The 18282-nt window shown below is 37.6% G+C and overlaps 1 protein-coding gene across 1 annotated transcript; it reads left to right on the top strand.

Annotated features, from left to right (window-relative positions):
• The first annotated feature begins 2094 nt into the window (after positions 1 to 2094).
• On the top strand, positions 2095 to 14704 carry LOC309499360 (myosin heavy chain, fast skeletal muscle-like). The gene is made up of 41 exons (XM_082170585.1): positions 2095 to 2190; positions 2320 to 2355; positions 3318 to 3536; positions 3631 to 3774; positions 3858 to 4014; positions 4117 to 4144; positions 4316 to 4418; positions 4584 to 4676; positions 4802 to 4865; positions 4959 to 5057; positions 5138 to 5241; positions 5324 to 5462; positions 5687 to 5805; positions 5902 to 6051; positions 6139 to 6309; positions 6403 to 6703; positions 6802 to 6866; positions 6965 to 7052; positions 7149 to 7266; positions 7349 to 7472; positions 7578 to 7714; positions 7803 to 8058; positions 8149 to 8391; positions 8498 to 8674; positions 8763 to 8908; positions 8994 to 9084; positions 9167 to 9556; positions 10603 to 10729; positions 10945 to 11063; positions 11159 to 11355; positions 11439 to 11622; positions 11718 to 11883; positions 12364 to 12488; positions 12609 to 12917; positions 13049 to 13252; positions 13335 to 13460; positions 13556 to 13726; positions 13811 to 13915; positions 14039 to 14134; positions 14238 to 14369; positions 14588 to 14704. Exons 3-41 carry the CDS (start codon positions 3330 to 3332, stop codon positions 14600 to 14602), a joined length of 5790 nt encoding a protein of 1929 aa, XP_082026711.1. The 5' UTR covers positions 2095 to 2190; positions 2320 to 2355; positions 3318 to 3329; the 3' UTR covers positions 14603 to 14704.
• The last annotated feature ends 3578 nt before the right edge of the window (positions 14705 to 18282 follow it).

Genomic DNA, 18282 nt, shown 5'->3' with positions numbered 1-18282 from the left:
TACAGCTTGGTTAACTGAAAGGTCAGGCTAAGGGGAATGACTCTGAGTATTTGTATAAGGTAAGCTTGCCAGCAGGATCAGGGTAAGGTTTCTGTTGGTATAGAGTGTTATGAGATAACACATTTTTGTTATGAAAAGCAGTTTAGATCAGTTCATCAAATGAATATATGATCATCATCGTTATTCATATATGCTTAAATGATTGGAAAATCTGGTAACACTTTATTTTACATTGTCATTGTTACACATATTGTAATAACTATAAATTATGCATAATTACATGCAACTAACCCTACACCAAAACCCTATTACTAACCCTAAGTACATGTAGTTAATTAGTATTACTCTTTACTTAAATATATAATTATACTGTAACAAGGACACCTTGAAATAAAATGTAACTGAAAATTCTCTTCTAATAGGCTTTTAGCTGTGTCCGGAAATGACATCACTCATAGTTCTGTCATGACAACTCTCGGGAGATTGGTATGGTGATGGATATAGCAATGTTAATGTATTTGGTCTTGGCAGAAAAGATCTGCTATGCTGCTGCTGCAGAGCAAGTACCGAGACTTGCTACTGCGAACACCTTCACAGACATTTCTGTGAGCATTTAAGACATGCTGCTGTTGCACATGTAACATACATGAATTTAACCCCATAGCAGATCTATGCAGGTGGAGCTGGGGAAGGTGGAGGGTTCTGAAAGTGCACTGCAGACTGTAAAAGCAAACAAAGCCAACTATTTGAATGTTTGAGCAGCAAGCTCATTGGCCGCTGATGCAACACTAACTGCTGTTTAGATAACGACATGATTGCTACCAATAAGTTAAAGACCTATCAGCCTGCACCATTCAGAGTTTCATGCAAGAGCTATGCAATTAGAAGACACAGAGGAAGGCAAAGAGTGCCAGTGAGAGGATGGTTGTAGTCACCCTTTGACCCTTGGCACTTTTACAGTAATTAAGTCTAGTGGGCTTCTGGGTGTTTAAATTAGAATTTTTGTCAGTTGGAGTTTAAACAGCCTTGGCTCATTTGAACATTCCATCAATGTAAGTCTATGGGACTTTTTTGAGTTTTGATCATCATTTTAGGAAAACCGAAAGTCCAATAGAAAAGATATAGCAACCCGAGTCAGAACAGTCTGAAGGTCTGAGCCGAGTTTGGTGGATGTAGCTTTAAACCTCTAGAAGGAAGCTTTAAGGCCACGTAAGCACTGCAGCTAAATTCAGCTGTCAGTTCACCTTTTAGTGCTTAATCCTGTTCTGTACACACACAGTTTAGTAATTTAAGGTAGTGACAACTGCATTTACAAAAAAAATTACAAAAACTGAACATCTAGTTGTTAATGAAGTACAACGAGAGATATGAGAGACGAGAGACGAGATATTCTGTTTACAGCATGGTAATTAGCATTGTTTGCTGGCTTTGACCACTCAAGGGTGAACGTGTGGTTTTGAATAATTTTAGTCTCCATGTGGCTGAGGCTTAGACTGTTGCTGTTGAAGACCAAGAAATGTCTACAATCTTTGAATATTTGCAGAAATTATAACAAAGGGATTTTTGCAGGATGGGAATGTGCCATTTTAATCACTACTGGCTTTCTTCTACAAAGAAAAACTGACACTTGTTGTGTGTTTTCACTGTATTAGACATACTTTACAGTGTTTTTCTATATTCTTCTATATTCTTGAACAATATATCTTGTCAGATCTGTAACATATTTTATTGTTTAGCCCAAATGCTGCCACATTAGCCTTCTACAAGAACTTCCATGGGTGAAAAGGTGAAATGTTTTCTGATTTAAAAAAAAGGGGAGGGGTGGCTGAATGTACCCTCTTTCCAAAAAAGGATTTATTTACTTCAGTGTGTGTCATATGTCAAAGTAAGATATTAATAGACTAAAAATAAATAATTATAATACACAAGAACTTTGAAATGGAATTTGTGACCTAGGCTATATATTTTTGAACAATAAAGGTTTGAATTATAACTGATTTCATCAGGTAGGATGTCTGTCAGTCTGTCCATACATTTCTTATAAAATGGGTCAAGAAAGCTCATCATATATCAAAATATATGAGGTTGCCCATGTATAGATTCTGCTTAGTGTGCATGATCAACTTCTATAAAAGCCAAGAGGGTAGACCAGAAGAGATGCAGAGAAGAGAAGAGAAGTTCCATCAAGTGGTAAGAGCCTGTGCTGACTGTGACTGAAAGGAATTTAACATCATCACTTATGCGTCTGTACTCAAAGTAATTGTGTTTTTTGTTTCTATTAATACATTGTAATGATTTTTTTTTTTTTTTTTATCCAAGGGTAGTGAACATTTCATCTGGTCTCAAGGACAAAAGGTAAGTGAGTTTATGATTCAGTGTGTGGATTAGGGTAGAGGAAAACAGTTGTTATAGTCTGTATTATAGACGGAAACTGGTGAAGCATGCTTTTTTTAAAAACCTATGTAATTTATTTACAAAGAATTGTGTTTGAATTTAAGGAAGGGGTCCCATTGACCCTTTATTTTGGTGCCAAATATACCACCTATTGTATTCGCTTTTATTGTGTTGTGTTGTATTGTATTCTGTTTTTCTTCTTCCACTTTTGAGTCTATGAGAGCCCATATAACCCCTTGTGGGAAATATATACAAATTTGGCCCAAATGCAGAGGACATTTGACACATTTCTGTGCAGACTCAGTCTGAGGAAGAGGAAAAAGAAAAAGAAGCGGGAAAGGGCCAATTGATGATGCTATAATAGAGCAAAACATGAAATTGGTTCAAACTACAGAACTGATGGTCTGATTAAATTCAAACTTGGGATGCAGTGTTGCTATAATAATCCATCATGAGATTTACATAAATATAAATCATTAGAAAAGTTAATATAATGAAAACAAATCTGTGACATAAATTTCTTAATATTTGTCAGGAAATATTTGTCTGTTTCATACACGTAGCTGCACTCAGGCAGAGAGACCACAAGTGAGACTCATAGTCGGTCCTGAAACTTCATATATGCCACAATTCATATTGTACTGTATGTGCCATCCCCTGACACCAGCATTTCAATTTCATCACCAGAAAGACATATTCAATCGACATTTTTCCCATTAATGGGCCCCTTACCTGCTTCTTGCTTGAAGCATCTAAATGTTTATCTAGTATTGTTTTATGTGTCTGTATTCATTTGTAAGCCTACACTTAGGAATATGCCTCTTTCCTAACACAATTCATGTGTTTTATATTTTTTTTGTGTCTTGCCTTTGTTAAATATTTATGAAATTTGTAATGGATAAGTTGGTATTTTCTCTCTTTAGTAAGCCGCCACCATGAGTACAGACGCGGAGATGGCCGCTTATGGCAAAGCTGCCATTTACCTTCGTAAGCCTGAGAGGGAGAGAATGGAGGCTCAGGCCAAACCGTTTGATGCCAAGGCTGCCTGCTATGTGGCTGATGTCAAAGAGTTGTACCTCAAGGGAACAATCAAGAGCAAAGACGGTGGCAAAGTCACAGTTGTTTTGCTTGACACTAAGGAGGTAAATTAGAATTTCCATTTCATGTAGATACTCATTAAATTACTTATTACATTGTTTTCTTTTATATCTAATATCTAATTTATCAAATTTATAGGAGAGAGTTGCTAAGGAAGAAGATGTCTACCCAATGAATCCTCCCAAGTATGACAAGATTGAGGACATGGCCATGATGACCCATCTCAATGAAGCCTCTGTGCTGTATAACCTCAAAGAGCGTTATGCTGCATGGATGATCTACGTAAGTTCTGAATTGACATATAAAACATTTAAGTTCATTTTTTCTGTGTTGTTGCAATCTGACCACGTCTCTGCTCATTTCAGACCTACTCTGGACTCTTCTGCGCAACTGTGAACCCCTACAAGTGGCTCCCAGTGTATGATGCGGAAGTGGTGTCTGCCTACAGAGGCAAAAAGCGTATGGAGGCTCCACCCCACATCTTCTCTGTCTCTGACAACGCATATCAGTTCATGCAGTGTGGTAAGACATTATGGAATTAAATTCTACAGAATTAATTAAGATGAAGTAGATGTTGTTAATAAATATTAACCGGATTTTTTTATTACAAATTTCAATCAACAGATAGAGAAAACCAGTCTGTCCTAATTACGTAAGTATTTTAATTTAATTTCAGACCATGACAAAAATGAAAAGTATAACATAGATGGAAAATTTATGGAGATATTTAAAAAACAGAATTTAAGACTGAACAAAGATTGAATATACTTTGAAAAGTCTACATGTCTTTCAAACTTCTGTCTTCTGATCTCTTATAAACCAGTGGAGAATCTGGTGCTGGAAAGACTGTGAACACGAAACGTGTCATCCAGTACTTTGCCACAGTTGCAGTGTCAGGTGTCAAGAAAGAGGCCAGTAAAATAAAGGTATGAGATACAAAAATATGTCATATATATTATTTTAAAAGATGATGATTTACACTCATCTCACTAACTATACGATATGTGAATTTGTGAAATGCCTATAAATTGTGTTTAGTCATGAAATAGAAAAACAATTGAAAATAAATGAAAACCCTTCAAACATTACAGGGCTCTCTTGAGGACCAGATCATTGCTGCCAACCCTCTGCTTGAGTCTTATGGTAATGCCAAGACTGTGAGAAATGACAACTCCTCTCGTTTTGTAAGTTAACCACTGTTTATTTACAGTACAGATGGTCAGTTGTGTTCAATTTTACTGTACAGAGTTTTCTATAAAGAGATTATAATCATTATTATTTATGTATTATACTATTATGATTTAAACAGGGTAAATTCATCAGAATTCACTTCGGCACCACTGGAAAACTGGCTAGTGCTGACATTGAGACATGTAGGTGGACATTATTTAATTGATCCATCCTGAACAGTTGTCTTTGTCTGTCACTCTTCAGATGCTTGTGACTCAAGTACGTTCTCTCAACAGATCTGCTGGAGAAGTCTAGAGTGTCATTCCAGCTTCCAGATGAGAGAGGCTACCACATCTTCTTCCAAATGATGACCAACCATAAGCCTGAGATTGTTGGTAGGTGCACATATTTCATTCATTCAATGTTTCAGATAATATTGTAAGATGCTCTTTCATTAATGCTGTGTATTTTACAGAAATGTCGCTCATCACCACCAACCCCTATGACTTCCCCATGTGCAGTCAGGGTCAGATCACAGTGGCCAGCATTGATGATAAAGTTGAGCTGGATGCTACTGATGTGAGTCATTGCTATTTAAATATTGACATATTCTATTTAAATATGGCAAATCATATTTTTTATTATTCTCTGTAATTTACAGGAAGCTATTGACATTCTTGGTTTCACAAGTGAGGATAAAATGGGCATCTACAAGTTCACTGGAGCGGTGCTTCATCATGGTAACATGAAGTTCAAGCAGAAGCAGCGTGAGGAGCAGGCTGAGCCTGATGGCACAGAGGGTGAGACTTGTGTTATCCTGGGCTTTAAAATAGTAACCACTGCACTGACTTTGCTGATAACAGAAACTGTGTATAAAATGTTTAGTGTAAATATAAACTAGAAGTTGCATGCATATCAATAAATCTAAAAATAAAAGGGAAAGTACCTAGAGCCTGATTTATTATAATTTTACACAAAAGACTCTATAGAGCAAAGATAATTTATTTTAAAATGTATTTAACAGAGGCTGACAAAATCGCCTACCTTCTGGGTTTGAACTCTGCTGATATGCTGAAGGGTTTGTGCTACCCCAGAGTCAAGGTCGGAAATGAGTATGTGACCAAAGGCCAGACCGTGCAACAGGTATAGTAACATTTCCAGCATGCCATGTGTTTAACCTAAAATTCTGGCTAATTATTGCAGAAGCAGAATAAAATATCCACTCTATTCTACTTACAGGTGTACAACTCTGTTAGCGCCTTGGCCAAATCTATCTATGAGAGGATGTTCTTGTGGATGGTCATTCGTATCAACCAGATGTTGGACACAAAACAACAAAGAAATTTCTACATTGGCGTGCTGGATATTGCTGGCTTTGAGATCTTTGATGTAAGAATGATTATTTTATCTCTTTTTATGTCAAAATGAATGATATTCAGAAGGTAGTAAATGTTTCTGTCATTTTTTGTCCTCTAGTACAACAGCATGGAGCAGCTGTGTATCAACTTCACCAATGAGAAACTGCAACAGTTTTTCAACCACACCATGTTTGTGCTGGAGCAAGAGGAGTACAAGAAGGAGGGCATTGTTTGGGAGTTCATTGACTTCGGCATGGACTTGGCTTCTTGCATTGAGCTCATTGAGAAGGTTATCAATGGTTTATGAATTTATTAATTTCCATTGATCCTATTCTCCAAATCTAAATTTTTTTTATAATAAACAAAACATTTTTATATACAGCCCATGGGTATCTTCTCCATCCTTGAAGAGGAGTGCATGTTCCCCAAGGCTTCAGATGCTTCCTTCAAGAACAAGCTATATGATCAGCATCTTGGCAAGAACAAAGCTTTCGAGAAACCAAAGCCTGCCAAAGGCAAGGCTGAAGCCCACTTCTCCCTGGTTCACTACGCTGGAACTGTGGACTACAATGTCACTGGCTGGCTGGACAAGAACAAGGATCCACTAAATGATTCTGTTCTGCTGCTGTACCAGAAGTCTTCTGTCAAACTGCTGGCTACTCTCTACCCACCTGTTGTTGAGGGTAAAGAAAAAATCTATTTAACCAAACTTTGATTCAGTTTTGAACTTTCTTTCTTGTTTTTGCATTTATACATGTTCCTTTGTATTTTATCTCAATAGATACTACTAAAAAGGGAGGCAAGAAGAAGGGTGGCTCCATGCAGACTGTGTCCTCCCAGTTCAGGGTATGTATAGAGATGACATCACAGCAATATTGCTTTATTTTAGAAAAAAAGAAAAAAAAGAAATACAAAGCATGCCAACCTTTTTCTATTCTCCACAGGAGAACTTGGGCAAACTCATGACCAACTTGAGGGCCACTCACCCTCACTTTGTGCGTTGCCTGATTCCTAATGAGTCCAAGACTCCAGGTAAACTATTTTTTTTTAAAAGTACAGATATTTTGGTTCTCAATATATATGATGAAGTTAATTTACCAAGTTCATGGTGTAAACTGTTCGTTTTAGGTCTCATGGAGAACTTCCTGGTTATCCACCAGCTGAGGTGTAACGGTGTTCTGGAGGGTATCAGAATCTGCACAAAGGGCTTCCCCAGCAGAATCCAATATGGTGACTTTAAGCAGAGGTAAATGGGACCAAATGAAAACAACATTTCCTAGGAGGCTCCTAATTAAAAGATATGAAGTATTTTGATAAATTTTCCACAGATACAAGGTGCTGAATGCCGGTGTTATCCCAGAGGGACAGTTTATGGATAACAAGAAGGCCAGTGAGAAACTCCTGGGATCCATCGACATTAATCATGACGACTACAGATTTGGACATACAAAGGTTCATTATTTAGCTTTTCAAATTTCAAAGATTCAGTGATCATGGTCATTTAGCTTATACAGTTTAAATCAATATATTTTGATTTACTGTTTTACATAAATTCAGGTGTTCTTCAAAGCTGGTCTTCTGGGTGTTCTTGAGGAGATGCGTGATGAGAAACTGGCTGCTCTGGTCACAATGACTCAGGCTCTCTGTCGTGGCTACGTGATGAGGAGGGAGTATGTGAAAATGACGGAGAGGAGGTGATTATTGTCATGAGTAAATATGACATCAATGATAACTGTGCAAACCTAATAATGATTATGCCATTTAATGATGAATTATTCACAGGGAGTCGATTTACACCATCCAATACAACATCCGTTCATTCATGAATGTCAAACACTGGCCATGGATGAAGGTTTATTACAAGATTAAGCCTCTGCTTCAGAGTGCAGAGACTGAGAAGGAGCTGGCAAACATGAAAGAGGACTATACAAAATGCAAAGAGGCTTTGGTTAAGGCTGAAGCCAGAAAGAAGGAGCTTGAAGAGAAGATGGTAGCACTGTTGCAAGAGAAAAATGATCTGCAGCTGCAAGTAGCATCTGTGAGTATATTTTATAATTAACTGAATTTTGGCTACATTAAAAATGAGCAAGGTTGTTTCCAATGAAATAGCAATCTATTTTACTAACAGGAATCTGAGGGTCTCTCAGATGCTGAGGAGAGGTGTGAGGGTCTGATCAAAAGCAAAATCCAACTTGAAGCTAAACTCAAGGAGACAACTGAGAGACTGGAGGATGAGGAAGAAATCAATGCTGAACTGACAGCCAAGAAGAGGAAACTGGAGGATGAGTGCTCTGAGCTGAAGAAAGACATTGATGACCTGGAGCTCACCTTGGCTAAAGTGGAGAAGGAGAAACATGCCACTGAGAATAAGGTTGGAGATTGAGTTGGTTTAAGATTAGATTTAATCTCTATTTTATATATTGATATAGAATCTGAATTGTAATATTTAAGTTTACTTGGAACAAAAAATCCTACAGGTCAAGAACTTGACTGAGGAAATGGCAGCTCAGGATGAGAGCATTGCTAAGGTTACGAAGGAGAAGAAAGCCCTCCAAGAGTCACATCAGCAGACACTGGATGATCTTCAGGCCGAGGAGGACAAAGTCAACACCCTGACCAAATCCAAGACAAAGCTTGAGCAGCAAGTTGATGATGTGAGTTGATTATGTAAATTAATTATATTAATTCATCAAATCAACTGTTTTCTGCTGTGAACATATTTTATATATCATTGTCCTGTAGCTTGAGGGTTCCCTTGAACAAGAGAAGAAGCTCCGCATGGACCTGGAGAGAACCAAGAGAAAGCTTGAAGGAGACCTGAAATTATCTCAAGAGTCCGTCATGGACCTGGAGAATGACAAGCAGCAATCTGATGAGAAAATAAAAAAGTAATTAAAGCAGGAAATCTTTGAAAACATTGAATTTTTTTATTGTTGTGTTATGTTTTTTTTACAAGTACTTATTGTTGAACAGGAAAGACTTTGAAACAAGTCAGCTGCTCAGCAAGATTGAAGATGAACAATCTCTAGGTGCTCAACTCCAGAAGAAAATCAAGGAGCTTCAGGTATTTTGAGATTTTTCAAACATTACATCATTATGATCAAATACAGATAACCAAAAATATAATGAACTACTTGCCACCATAGGCCCGCATTGAGGAACTGGAGGAAGAGATCGAGGCTGAGCGCGCTGCTCGTGCCAAGGTTGAGAAGCAGAGAGCTGATCTCTCCAGGGAACTTGAGGAGATCAGTGAGAGGCTTGAGGAGGCTGGAGGAGCCACTTCTGCTCAGATTGAGATGAATAAGAAGCGTGAAGCTGAATTCCAGAAGCTGCGTCGTGATCTTGAAGAGTCCACCCTCCAGCATGAAGCTACTGCTGGTGCCCTCCGCAAGAAGCAGGCAGACAGTGTGGCCGAGCTGGGAGAGCAAATCGACAACCTGCAGCGTGTCAAGCAGAAGCTTGAGAAAGAGAAGAGCGAATTCAAAATGGAGATTGATGATCTTTCCAGCAACATGGAAGCTGTTGCCAAAGCAAAGGTTGGGAAATATTCTAAAGAATATATGTGACCCATGCTGGCAAAATGAGTCAGAATACGCATGTGCTAATTATGAGCTACAGGCAAATGTACATTTTGGTCGAATTTCATTTTCATTCACAAAAATTGGTTAATTAAGTCATCTTTTAGCGATCCCAATGCTCCAAATAGTAATTAAACATCTAAAATGATCTTTACTTTTACGTTTTCTGAGAGGTGTACCTTCCTAAATCTTTCCTTTGTTCTAATAATCCATTACTTTTTCTTTACTCGCTTCTCAACGACTGGTGCTTCCCCTCAGCACAGGTTTTAATATTCATAGCGAATTCTCGATAGCTTAAGTCTGAACCAATGAAATATGATTTTTAAACTCATGCTGATGTAAACAAAATGATCTTACTTGTAACTGACTGACAGATCAACACAAAGCACAAAGACGCCTTTCAGACAGCACGCAATCCCAAAATACACATGTCCACAGAATTGCAGTATTTCAAAAATATCTGTCTTGGCGAATATTCACGTAAACCTTATCTGTTATGCCTTAAGTGAACGTTTGGTTAACTGTTGGGGAAAAACATCTGCTATGTAACATTATATTAGATACGTGCACTACAGTAGGTCTCAATATACAGGCTGCTGTCTCATTAATGTTAATCAAACAATTGTGGTATCATAGAACATTTTTTAATATATATTTTTCCTATAAATATTTGGTTTTGATTTGGTGTGTGCCAAATTTGGTGGTATTACCATGGATTTTAAGGTATGGTTACTAGGTGATTTTGTTTTGGATCCTTCAGAAAACTTTAACTAGATTGTTCTCAAAATATACTTTGATGACTCTATTGACTTGCGCAGTCCTTTTTTTGTCTGATTCCAACAAATCATACATCATCAAACATGAAGGTTTTTTGATAAGATTAAAAGTAAATAACAATAACTCATTTTTGAAAATGTGCTCATTGTGACTCATTTTGCCAGCACGGGTCACATGCAACAAGTCTTGAAGTTGTTTCAAATATCTAATGACTTTTGTATTTGCAGGGCAATCTTGAGAAGATGTGCCGCACACTTGAGGACCAACTTAGTGAAATTAAGTCCAAGAATGACGAGAACGTTCGTCAGTTAAATGATCTCAGTACTCAAAGTGCAAGATTTCAAACTGAAAATGGTAACTCATGAACAAATTAATATTATATCAAAAGTAATTAATGTCAGTAATTAACAATAATTATCAACAATACTTAATCAAAAATAATAGTGTATTAAGATTGTTCGGCTGTAAATTTCTGACTGTAACACTGATACAATCTTACATCCATTTGTTTTGAAATAAACTGATAGAGACATAGAAAAGTCTGACACAGTGAATCTAAATCTATACAGGTGAGTTTGGCCGTCAGCTGGAGGAGAAGGAGGCTCTGGTTTCTCAGCTCACCAGAGGCAAACAAGCTTCCACTCAGCAAATTGAGGAGCTTAAGAGGCTGATTGAAGAGGAGGTTAAGGTAATTCAGCATTATCAATTCATGCACATACTTGTCAATTACTTTACTGTAGTAGAGACAATAATACAATAATAGTATGCGACTTTGTCCCTTAGGCTAAGAATGCACTGGCCCATGCTGTGCAATCAGCCCGTCATGACTGTGACCTGCTCCGTGAGCAGTTTGAGGAAGAGCAGGAGGCAAAGGCTGAGCTGCAGCGGGGAATGTCAAAGGCCAACAGTGAGGTTGCTCAGTGGAGAACCAAATATGAAACTGATGCCATCCAGCGCACGGAGGAGCTTGAAGAGTCCAAGTATGTATATTACTGTATAATATTCCTAACTCTCACAGCTATTTTATAGATTAGAATTAAAAATAATGTGTATTACTTAACAGGAAGAAGCTGGCTCAGCGTCTGCAAGAGGCAGAGGAACAAGTTGAGGCCGTAAACTCCAAATGTGCATCTCTGGAGAAGACCAAACAGAGACTCCAGGGTGAGGTGGAGGACCTCATGATCGATGTGGAGAGAGCCAATGGTTTGGCTGCCAACCTTGACAAGAAGCAGAAGAACTTCGACAAGGTAAACAGTTTTAGTCATATTATATTCTCTTTGTAAAGTATTGCTTTGTTCAACATTTTTTAAACAAAGTCTATCCTAAAATATCTCCACCAAAGGTCCTGGCAGAATGGAAGCAGAAATATGAGGAAGGTCAGGCCGAGCTGGAAGGTGCCCAGAAAGAGGCTCGTTCACTCAGCACTGAACTGTTCAAGATGAAGAACTCCTATGAGGAGAGCCTGGATCAGCTGGAGACCCTTAAGAGAGAGAACAAGAATCTGCAGCGTAAGAATGAAACCGTTAAATTAGAAAAAAAAAACTTAAAGGGATTGTTCACCCAAAATAAATATTATTTGACTAATTACTGACCCTCATGTCGTTCCAAACTCGTGAGACTTTTGTTCATCTTCGGAACACAAATTAAGATCTTTTTGATGAAATCTGAGAGCTCAATTCATATGGATTAGTTTTATGATCTCTTTACAACCTTTTTGAAGTGTCAAATAATAAATGATGTAGCTGTCTATGGAGGGACAGAAAGCTTTCAAATTTCATCAAAAAGATCTTCATTTGTGTTCCAAAGATGAACGAAAGTCTTACGGGTTTGTTATGACATGAGGGTGAGTAATTAATTAATGATAACATTTAAATTTTTGGGTGAACTATCCCTTTAAATGTTCTAATTCTCAGTGAACATTAAAAAGTAAGCACATATGATTAATGCATGTGCATTATGATACATATTATATGTTTTTCTCTCTATAGAGGAAATTTCAGATCTGACAGAGCAGTTAGGTGAGACTGGTAAGAGCATCCATGAGCTGGAAAAGGCTAAGAAGACAGTGGAGACTGAGAAGTCAGAAATTCAGACGGCTCTGGAAGAGGCTGAAGTGAGTATCTGGAGATTAATATGGAATTCTTGCTAGAACCATCATACTGTGTTGTTGTATTCATCAACACACTGTGTGTATTTTCATTCTTATATTTAAATGTTGTTTTATTTTTCATAGGGTACACTGGAACATGAGGAGTCCAAGATTCTTCGTGTCCAGCTTGAGCTAAACCAGATCAAGGGAGAGATTGACAGGAAGCTTGCAGAGAAGGATGAGGAGATGGAGCAGATCAAGAGGAACAGCCAGAGAGTCATTGAATCCATGCAGGGCACTCTGGACTCTGAAGTCAGGAGCAGGAATGATGCCCTGAGAATCAAGAAGAAGATGGAGGGAGACCTTAATGAGATGGAGATTCAGCTGAGCCACTCCAATCGCCAGGCTGCTGAGGCCCAGAAACAGCTCAGAAACGTTCAGGGACAACTCAAGGTAGGCATAGGAATTCTTCTTTTTGATTTTGGGACGCATTCATATATTGTTTTAAATAATCGAACATATGGTAAGTTCAGCGTAGCAGAAATCACATCGAAAGCTCATTCTAAAGCTATTGTTATGTTCAGGATGCCCAACTGCACCTTGATGATGCCCAGAGAGGACAGGAAGACATGAAGGAGCAGGTGGCCATGGTGGAGCGCAGAAACACTCTGATGCAGTCTGAGATTGAGGAGCTGAGAGCTGCTCTGGAGCAGACAGAGAGAGGCCGCAAAGTGGCTGAACAAGAGCTGGTGGATATCAGTGAGCGTGTTGGGCTGCTGCACTCTCAGGTAAGGGCATATTGTTTCCCTGAAATTAAGGAAATTGAGAGCATCATTCAAAATGTTGAAACTGTTGCTTTCCATTTTGTAGAACACAAGTCTCCTGAACACCAAGAAGAAGCTTGAGGCTGACCTTGTTCATGTCCAGAGTGAAGTTGATGACACTGTACAGGAAGCCAGAAATGCAGAGGAGAAGGCCAAGAAGGCCATCACTGATGTGAGAAACAGTAGCTGCCAAATGTTTCATAAGACGCTTACATAAATTTTACATAAAAAATGTGGATCTAATGACTTTCTGTATTAATGCAAAAGGCTGCAATGATGGCAGAAGAGCTGAAGAAGGAGCAGGACACCAGTTCTCACCTTGAGAGGATGAAGAAGAATCTGGAGGTCACAGTGAAGGACCTGCAGCACCGTCTGGATGAGGCTGAGAATCTGGCCATGAAAGGAGGAAAGAAACAACTCCAGAAGTTGGAGTCCAGAGTAAGCCTCATTATAGTTATGATATGGGCAAGGTGAAGTATGTTATATTATGATTTGTTTGAATAAAAATAATATGTTCTTTAGGTCCGTGAGCTTGAGGCTGAAGTTGAAGCTGAGCAGAGACGTGGAGCTGATGCTGTTAAAGGTGTCCGCAAATATGAGAGGAGAGTGAAAGAGCTCACTTATCAGGTATGACCATATTCCTCACAAGGTTGTTCGGACAAAAGAGTCTGTGTAATAGTGTATGTACTGACAATGCCTATTTTTAGTAAAGGATCAATGCTTAATTTTGTAAATGTGTATTTTTTGAAGACTGATGAGGACAAGAAGAACATCGCCAGACTCCAGGATTTGGTTGACAAACTGCAGCTGAAGGTCAAAGTCTACAAGAGGCAGTCTGAAGAGGCGGTATGTAAAATCGAATAGAACATTTTGACACTGTAATTATTTATATTGGAAAGCTAATTTGATGAAACGTGATACATGAACCATATTTTAAAAAAAACTTTAGGAGGAGCAAGGCAATGCTCACCTGTCCAAGTTGAGGAAGGTGCAGCATGAGCTTGAGGAGGCTGAGGAGCGTGCTGACATTTCCGAGTCTCAGGTCAACAAGCTCAGAGTAAAGAGCCGTGATTCTGGAAAGGTTAGACTAAGTAGATGAGTTTTTTTGCATTATTTATTCAACTTGTTTATCCAAATATATGAACTACCTCTTAGAAGTAGTAGTGGAACTATAATAATTGCATTTAGCTGATGTTACATATCCTGTATGACATTTGCACATCTGTATTCTCTTCATTATGTAAAGTGAAGAACATTTTTGTTAATAAGACTAATGTTTAACTCTCCCTTCTTTCTCAGGCCAAAGAAGAATGAATCTTTAACACTTGAAAGGAGCATTTACTGAAGTCATATAATATGAATGTTTAATGTAAAAGTACCTTTCTTAATAAACCTGTTTATTTCAGCAAATAATTAGCCTTTGTGTGATTTTTTCAACAAGATACAATAGTACAACACTAATATCTCATCTGTATGATTACATTAAACCTTATTCACATCACAAGTGTGCTGAGTATCAAGAGTGTCTTGAATCCAAGTTTTAACTTTTAAAGGTTCCATAAAAGTTCAAATAATATAATATAATATAATATAATATAATATAATATAATATAATATAATATAATATAATTAATGCATTTATAATATAATACCCTATAATGAGCAAGCAACAAGGCGCTTTTCTGAAATACAAAAATATGAGTGAATGACACGTTTGGAGTACTATGATGTATCACACAACGCTCCTACACCAACCATACACAAAAGAAATATATTGAAATATATTTTAAAGTGTCAAAAATATATGTGGCACATATTCCAAATACATGTCCAAATACAATATATTTGCATTGTTGTTCACTTATATTTATCATTTTGAAATATATTCTGAAATATAACAAAAATATATGATGTTAAGTGTGAAATATATTTACATTTATAACATGTAATGTAAAATATATGAAAAAATATATGTTCATAAAATGTTTAGCTTGCTAAAGAAGGGTCGAAAATGAATTTTGATCATAGTAATTCCTCTACCTTTTCCCCTATATACAACATTAGGCTACCATATTTCACTACTGTATTATGACACACAGCTATAATAAATACTGTACTTACATTAAATGACTGCAATGTAAGATAGTTGCTTTCCTAGGACTATTAGGCCATATAAGGTGTCACGTACCTAACACTAAGTGCAATTATTAGATTTATTGTTGTTTTATTGACATCTTTCCTGAAGTCATTTAAATATTGAAAATATGCACAATATTTATGATGCAAGTATAACAGTGACGCTCCAACAGTGAAGTACACTTAAACAATAGATAGAACTCAGTGTCTAGCACTGCATACACACACTATTAAATAACTGTAATCAATTCTGTAAAAATAGGGGAAAAAACTCTGCATTCTGTGTGTTCTTTCCTACATAAAAATGTCATTTTAGACCAACAAAGTCAGTAAAGGGCTGTGGCCTACTGGTTAGGGCTTTGGGCTTGTAACCGAAGGGTTGCTGGTTTGATCCCTGACCAGTAGGAAAAATGTGTCTGGGGGAAGTGGTAGAGCACTATCCACAGATGAAATAGTCTATCTAAAAAAATAAACTGAAAATGTTAACTTTTTAAATTTCAAATGAAACAATTTGCAAAAGTTAAAACATATATGAACATATATGTAAACATATGTGACCCTGGATCACAAAACCAGTCTTAAGTAGCACGGGTATATTTGTGGCAATAGCCAACAAAACATTGTATGGGTAAAAATTATCGATTTTTCTTTTATGCCAAAAATCATCAGGATATTAAGTAAAGATCATGATCCATGAAGATATTTAGTAAATTTCCCACCTTAAATATATAAAAAATATATTTTTGTGAGTGGATGCAGCACAATCGCCTATAGAAATGGACAACTTTAAAGGCGATTTTCTCAATATTTCGATTTTTCTGCACCCTCAGTTTCCAGATTTTCAAATAGTTGTATCTTGGCCAAATGTTGTCATATCCTAACAAACCTAATATCAATGGAAAGATTATGTATTCAGCTTTCAGATGATGTATAAATCTCAATTTAAAAAAAAATACACATAAGACTGATTTTGTGGTCCAGGGTCACATATATGAAAATATATTTACATATATTGAACTAAAATATATTTATTGGGCCAATATCAAATATTTGCATATATTCCAAAAATATATTTTGAAAATATATTTCAAATATATTTCTTTTGTGTATGGGCAAGCACTGAAAGAGCCAGAGATGGCTCAGTCACATCCAGTCTATAATATCTTGCAAATGTTTGCGGTGATGCCCAGCTCCAAATGTCCTAAATAGAAACACCCCTGAACAGTGCCCAAGAGGTAACCATTCCTGGAGTGAGCTCGATGCCCTGATAAATATTGTAAATTTTTGCGTCTTTGTAACACATTTCAATCGCGTTTACCACTCAGTGAGATTATACCCCTTATAATTGTCAGCACAAGAGACGAAGAGCTGCTCTTTCGTAACAAACTCATCCACACCACAGATAAATCCCAGGATGGGGTCAGAAACTTAGTGACCGGAAGTAACCGTCTCACCCCTTCATAAATCGTTATACTGTATTAAGGGGTGCTGGATTATTGTTTCTGAATCCAGCCCCACATGACAAGCTGAGATGAACTTTTACTGTTGAAAAGGCTCTACCTTTATCTAATAGTTCCTGCAGAAAGCAGAGAACATCTGATACAGAGCATAAGAACGAAAGGATTCGTCTCTCTGTGCACCATCGTTCAAAAACGTCTCGGGTTATGACTGTAACTCTTGTTCCCTGAGAACAGGGAACGAGACACTGCATCCTGAGACACTTTAGGGAACACCTCAGCGTGACTGATGACTGAAGTTCAGTATAATCACTGCAATCGTATTGGCCGGCGACAGCCATGACATCACTACTAGTGTGACCAGGAAGAGTGACTTTTATAAAGAGGCTAAAAGCAACTTTCAGTAAAACCTTAGACTGATTCTTTTAATGCTGACTGAAGTGGGACTTAAGTTCTGCAAACTATGGACTACAATGATGTCAACCCAAAATGGCCGCCCTCAACCACTGAATCAGCCAATAGTGAGCCTGCAAAGGTCACAGCAGCATGACACCAATCATTTAATGTATTTAAAATAAAATAATTTAATTAAGACACTGAAACTTTAATATTTCTATTTGTTTTAGTTTTTTTAAATTGCTTTGCATTGTGCTAAATTATCAGAAATTATTACACACGCGTGTGGTTAATAAATAAACAATATCTGGCGCTAAAAATAAATATGGGAAAGCAAAAATACAAAAGAAAGAATGTGAGAGAGAATTGAGAGAGCTCTCACTCCAAGTCACAGGTCTTTATATGCTGCGTTCCAGTCCAAAATTGTCATACCCTTCACTCGCTAACTTCCCTCCGTCTCGTTCACTCGGATGTACGTCATTGCTTACGTTGCACGAGTGCCCACTACTGGCGGAAACTGCGGCGGGCTGAATTGGAACGTCCTAAGCCCTTGATCACTTGGAATCAGCTAAGGAGTTGATCTATTATTATTTATTTATTTTCTTTAAGAATTTGTTTAATGCAGCACCGAAATGTATATAGGTGTGTTTGGGTTGTTTTAAATAAAAAAATATATAATTAATATATCATAGAGTTGTCTGTTGTGGTGGTGATTAGACGAGATATGTGGTGACGTCACAATCGTACTGCATTGTGGGACATATAGGTGCCTGAAGTGTACATTTGAAGTAGACTCGCTCCCTCTGTCAAAATCGAGGGAACGAGGGTCTGTCCATATAAACTTCCCTCGTCCACTTCACGAAGTGACCGCACTTCAAAATGGCGGCAGGGATTTCCCCATGGGGAAGTGCTTAGGGAAGTTTGCAAGTGCGTGTCTAAAAGTGGACTGGAACGCAGCCCTTCTAACACCTAGGGTGAGTTAATTAGGGATTGAATACACCTGTT

Source organism: Leuciscus leuciscus, assembly GCF_965113295.1.
Source record: "Leuciscus leuciscus genome assembly, chromosome: 5".
Taxonomy (NCBI): domain Eukaryota; kingdom Metazoa; phylum Chordata; class Actinopteri; order Cypriniformes; family Leuciscidae; genus Leuciscus; species Leuciscus leuciscus.
This window is presented reverse-complemented; position numbering and strand designations above follow the sequence as displayed.

Coding starts and splice junctions, on each gene's coding strand:
- LOC309499360 (XM_082170585.1), top strand. CDS start 3,330: ATGAGTACAGACGCGGAGATGGCCGCTTATGGCAAAGCTGCCATTTAC. Junction 7,053..7,148: donor TAATGAGTCCAAGACTCCAG/GTAAACTATTTT, acceptor TGTTCGTTTTAG/GTCTCATGGAGAACTTCCTG. Junction 11,623..11,717: donor AGCAGAAGAACTTCGACAAG/GTAAACAGTTTT, acceptor TCTCCACCAAAG/GTCCTGGCAGAATGGAAGCA.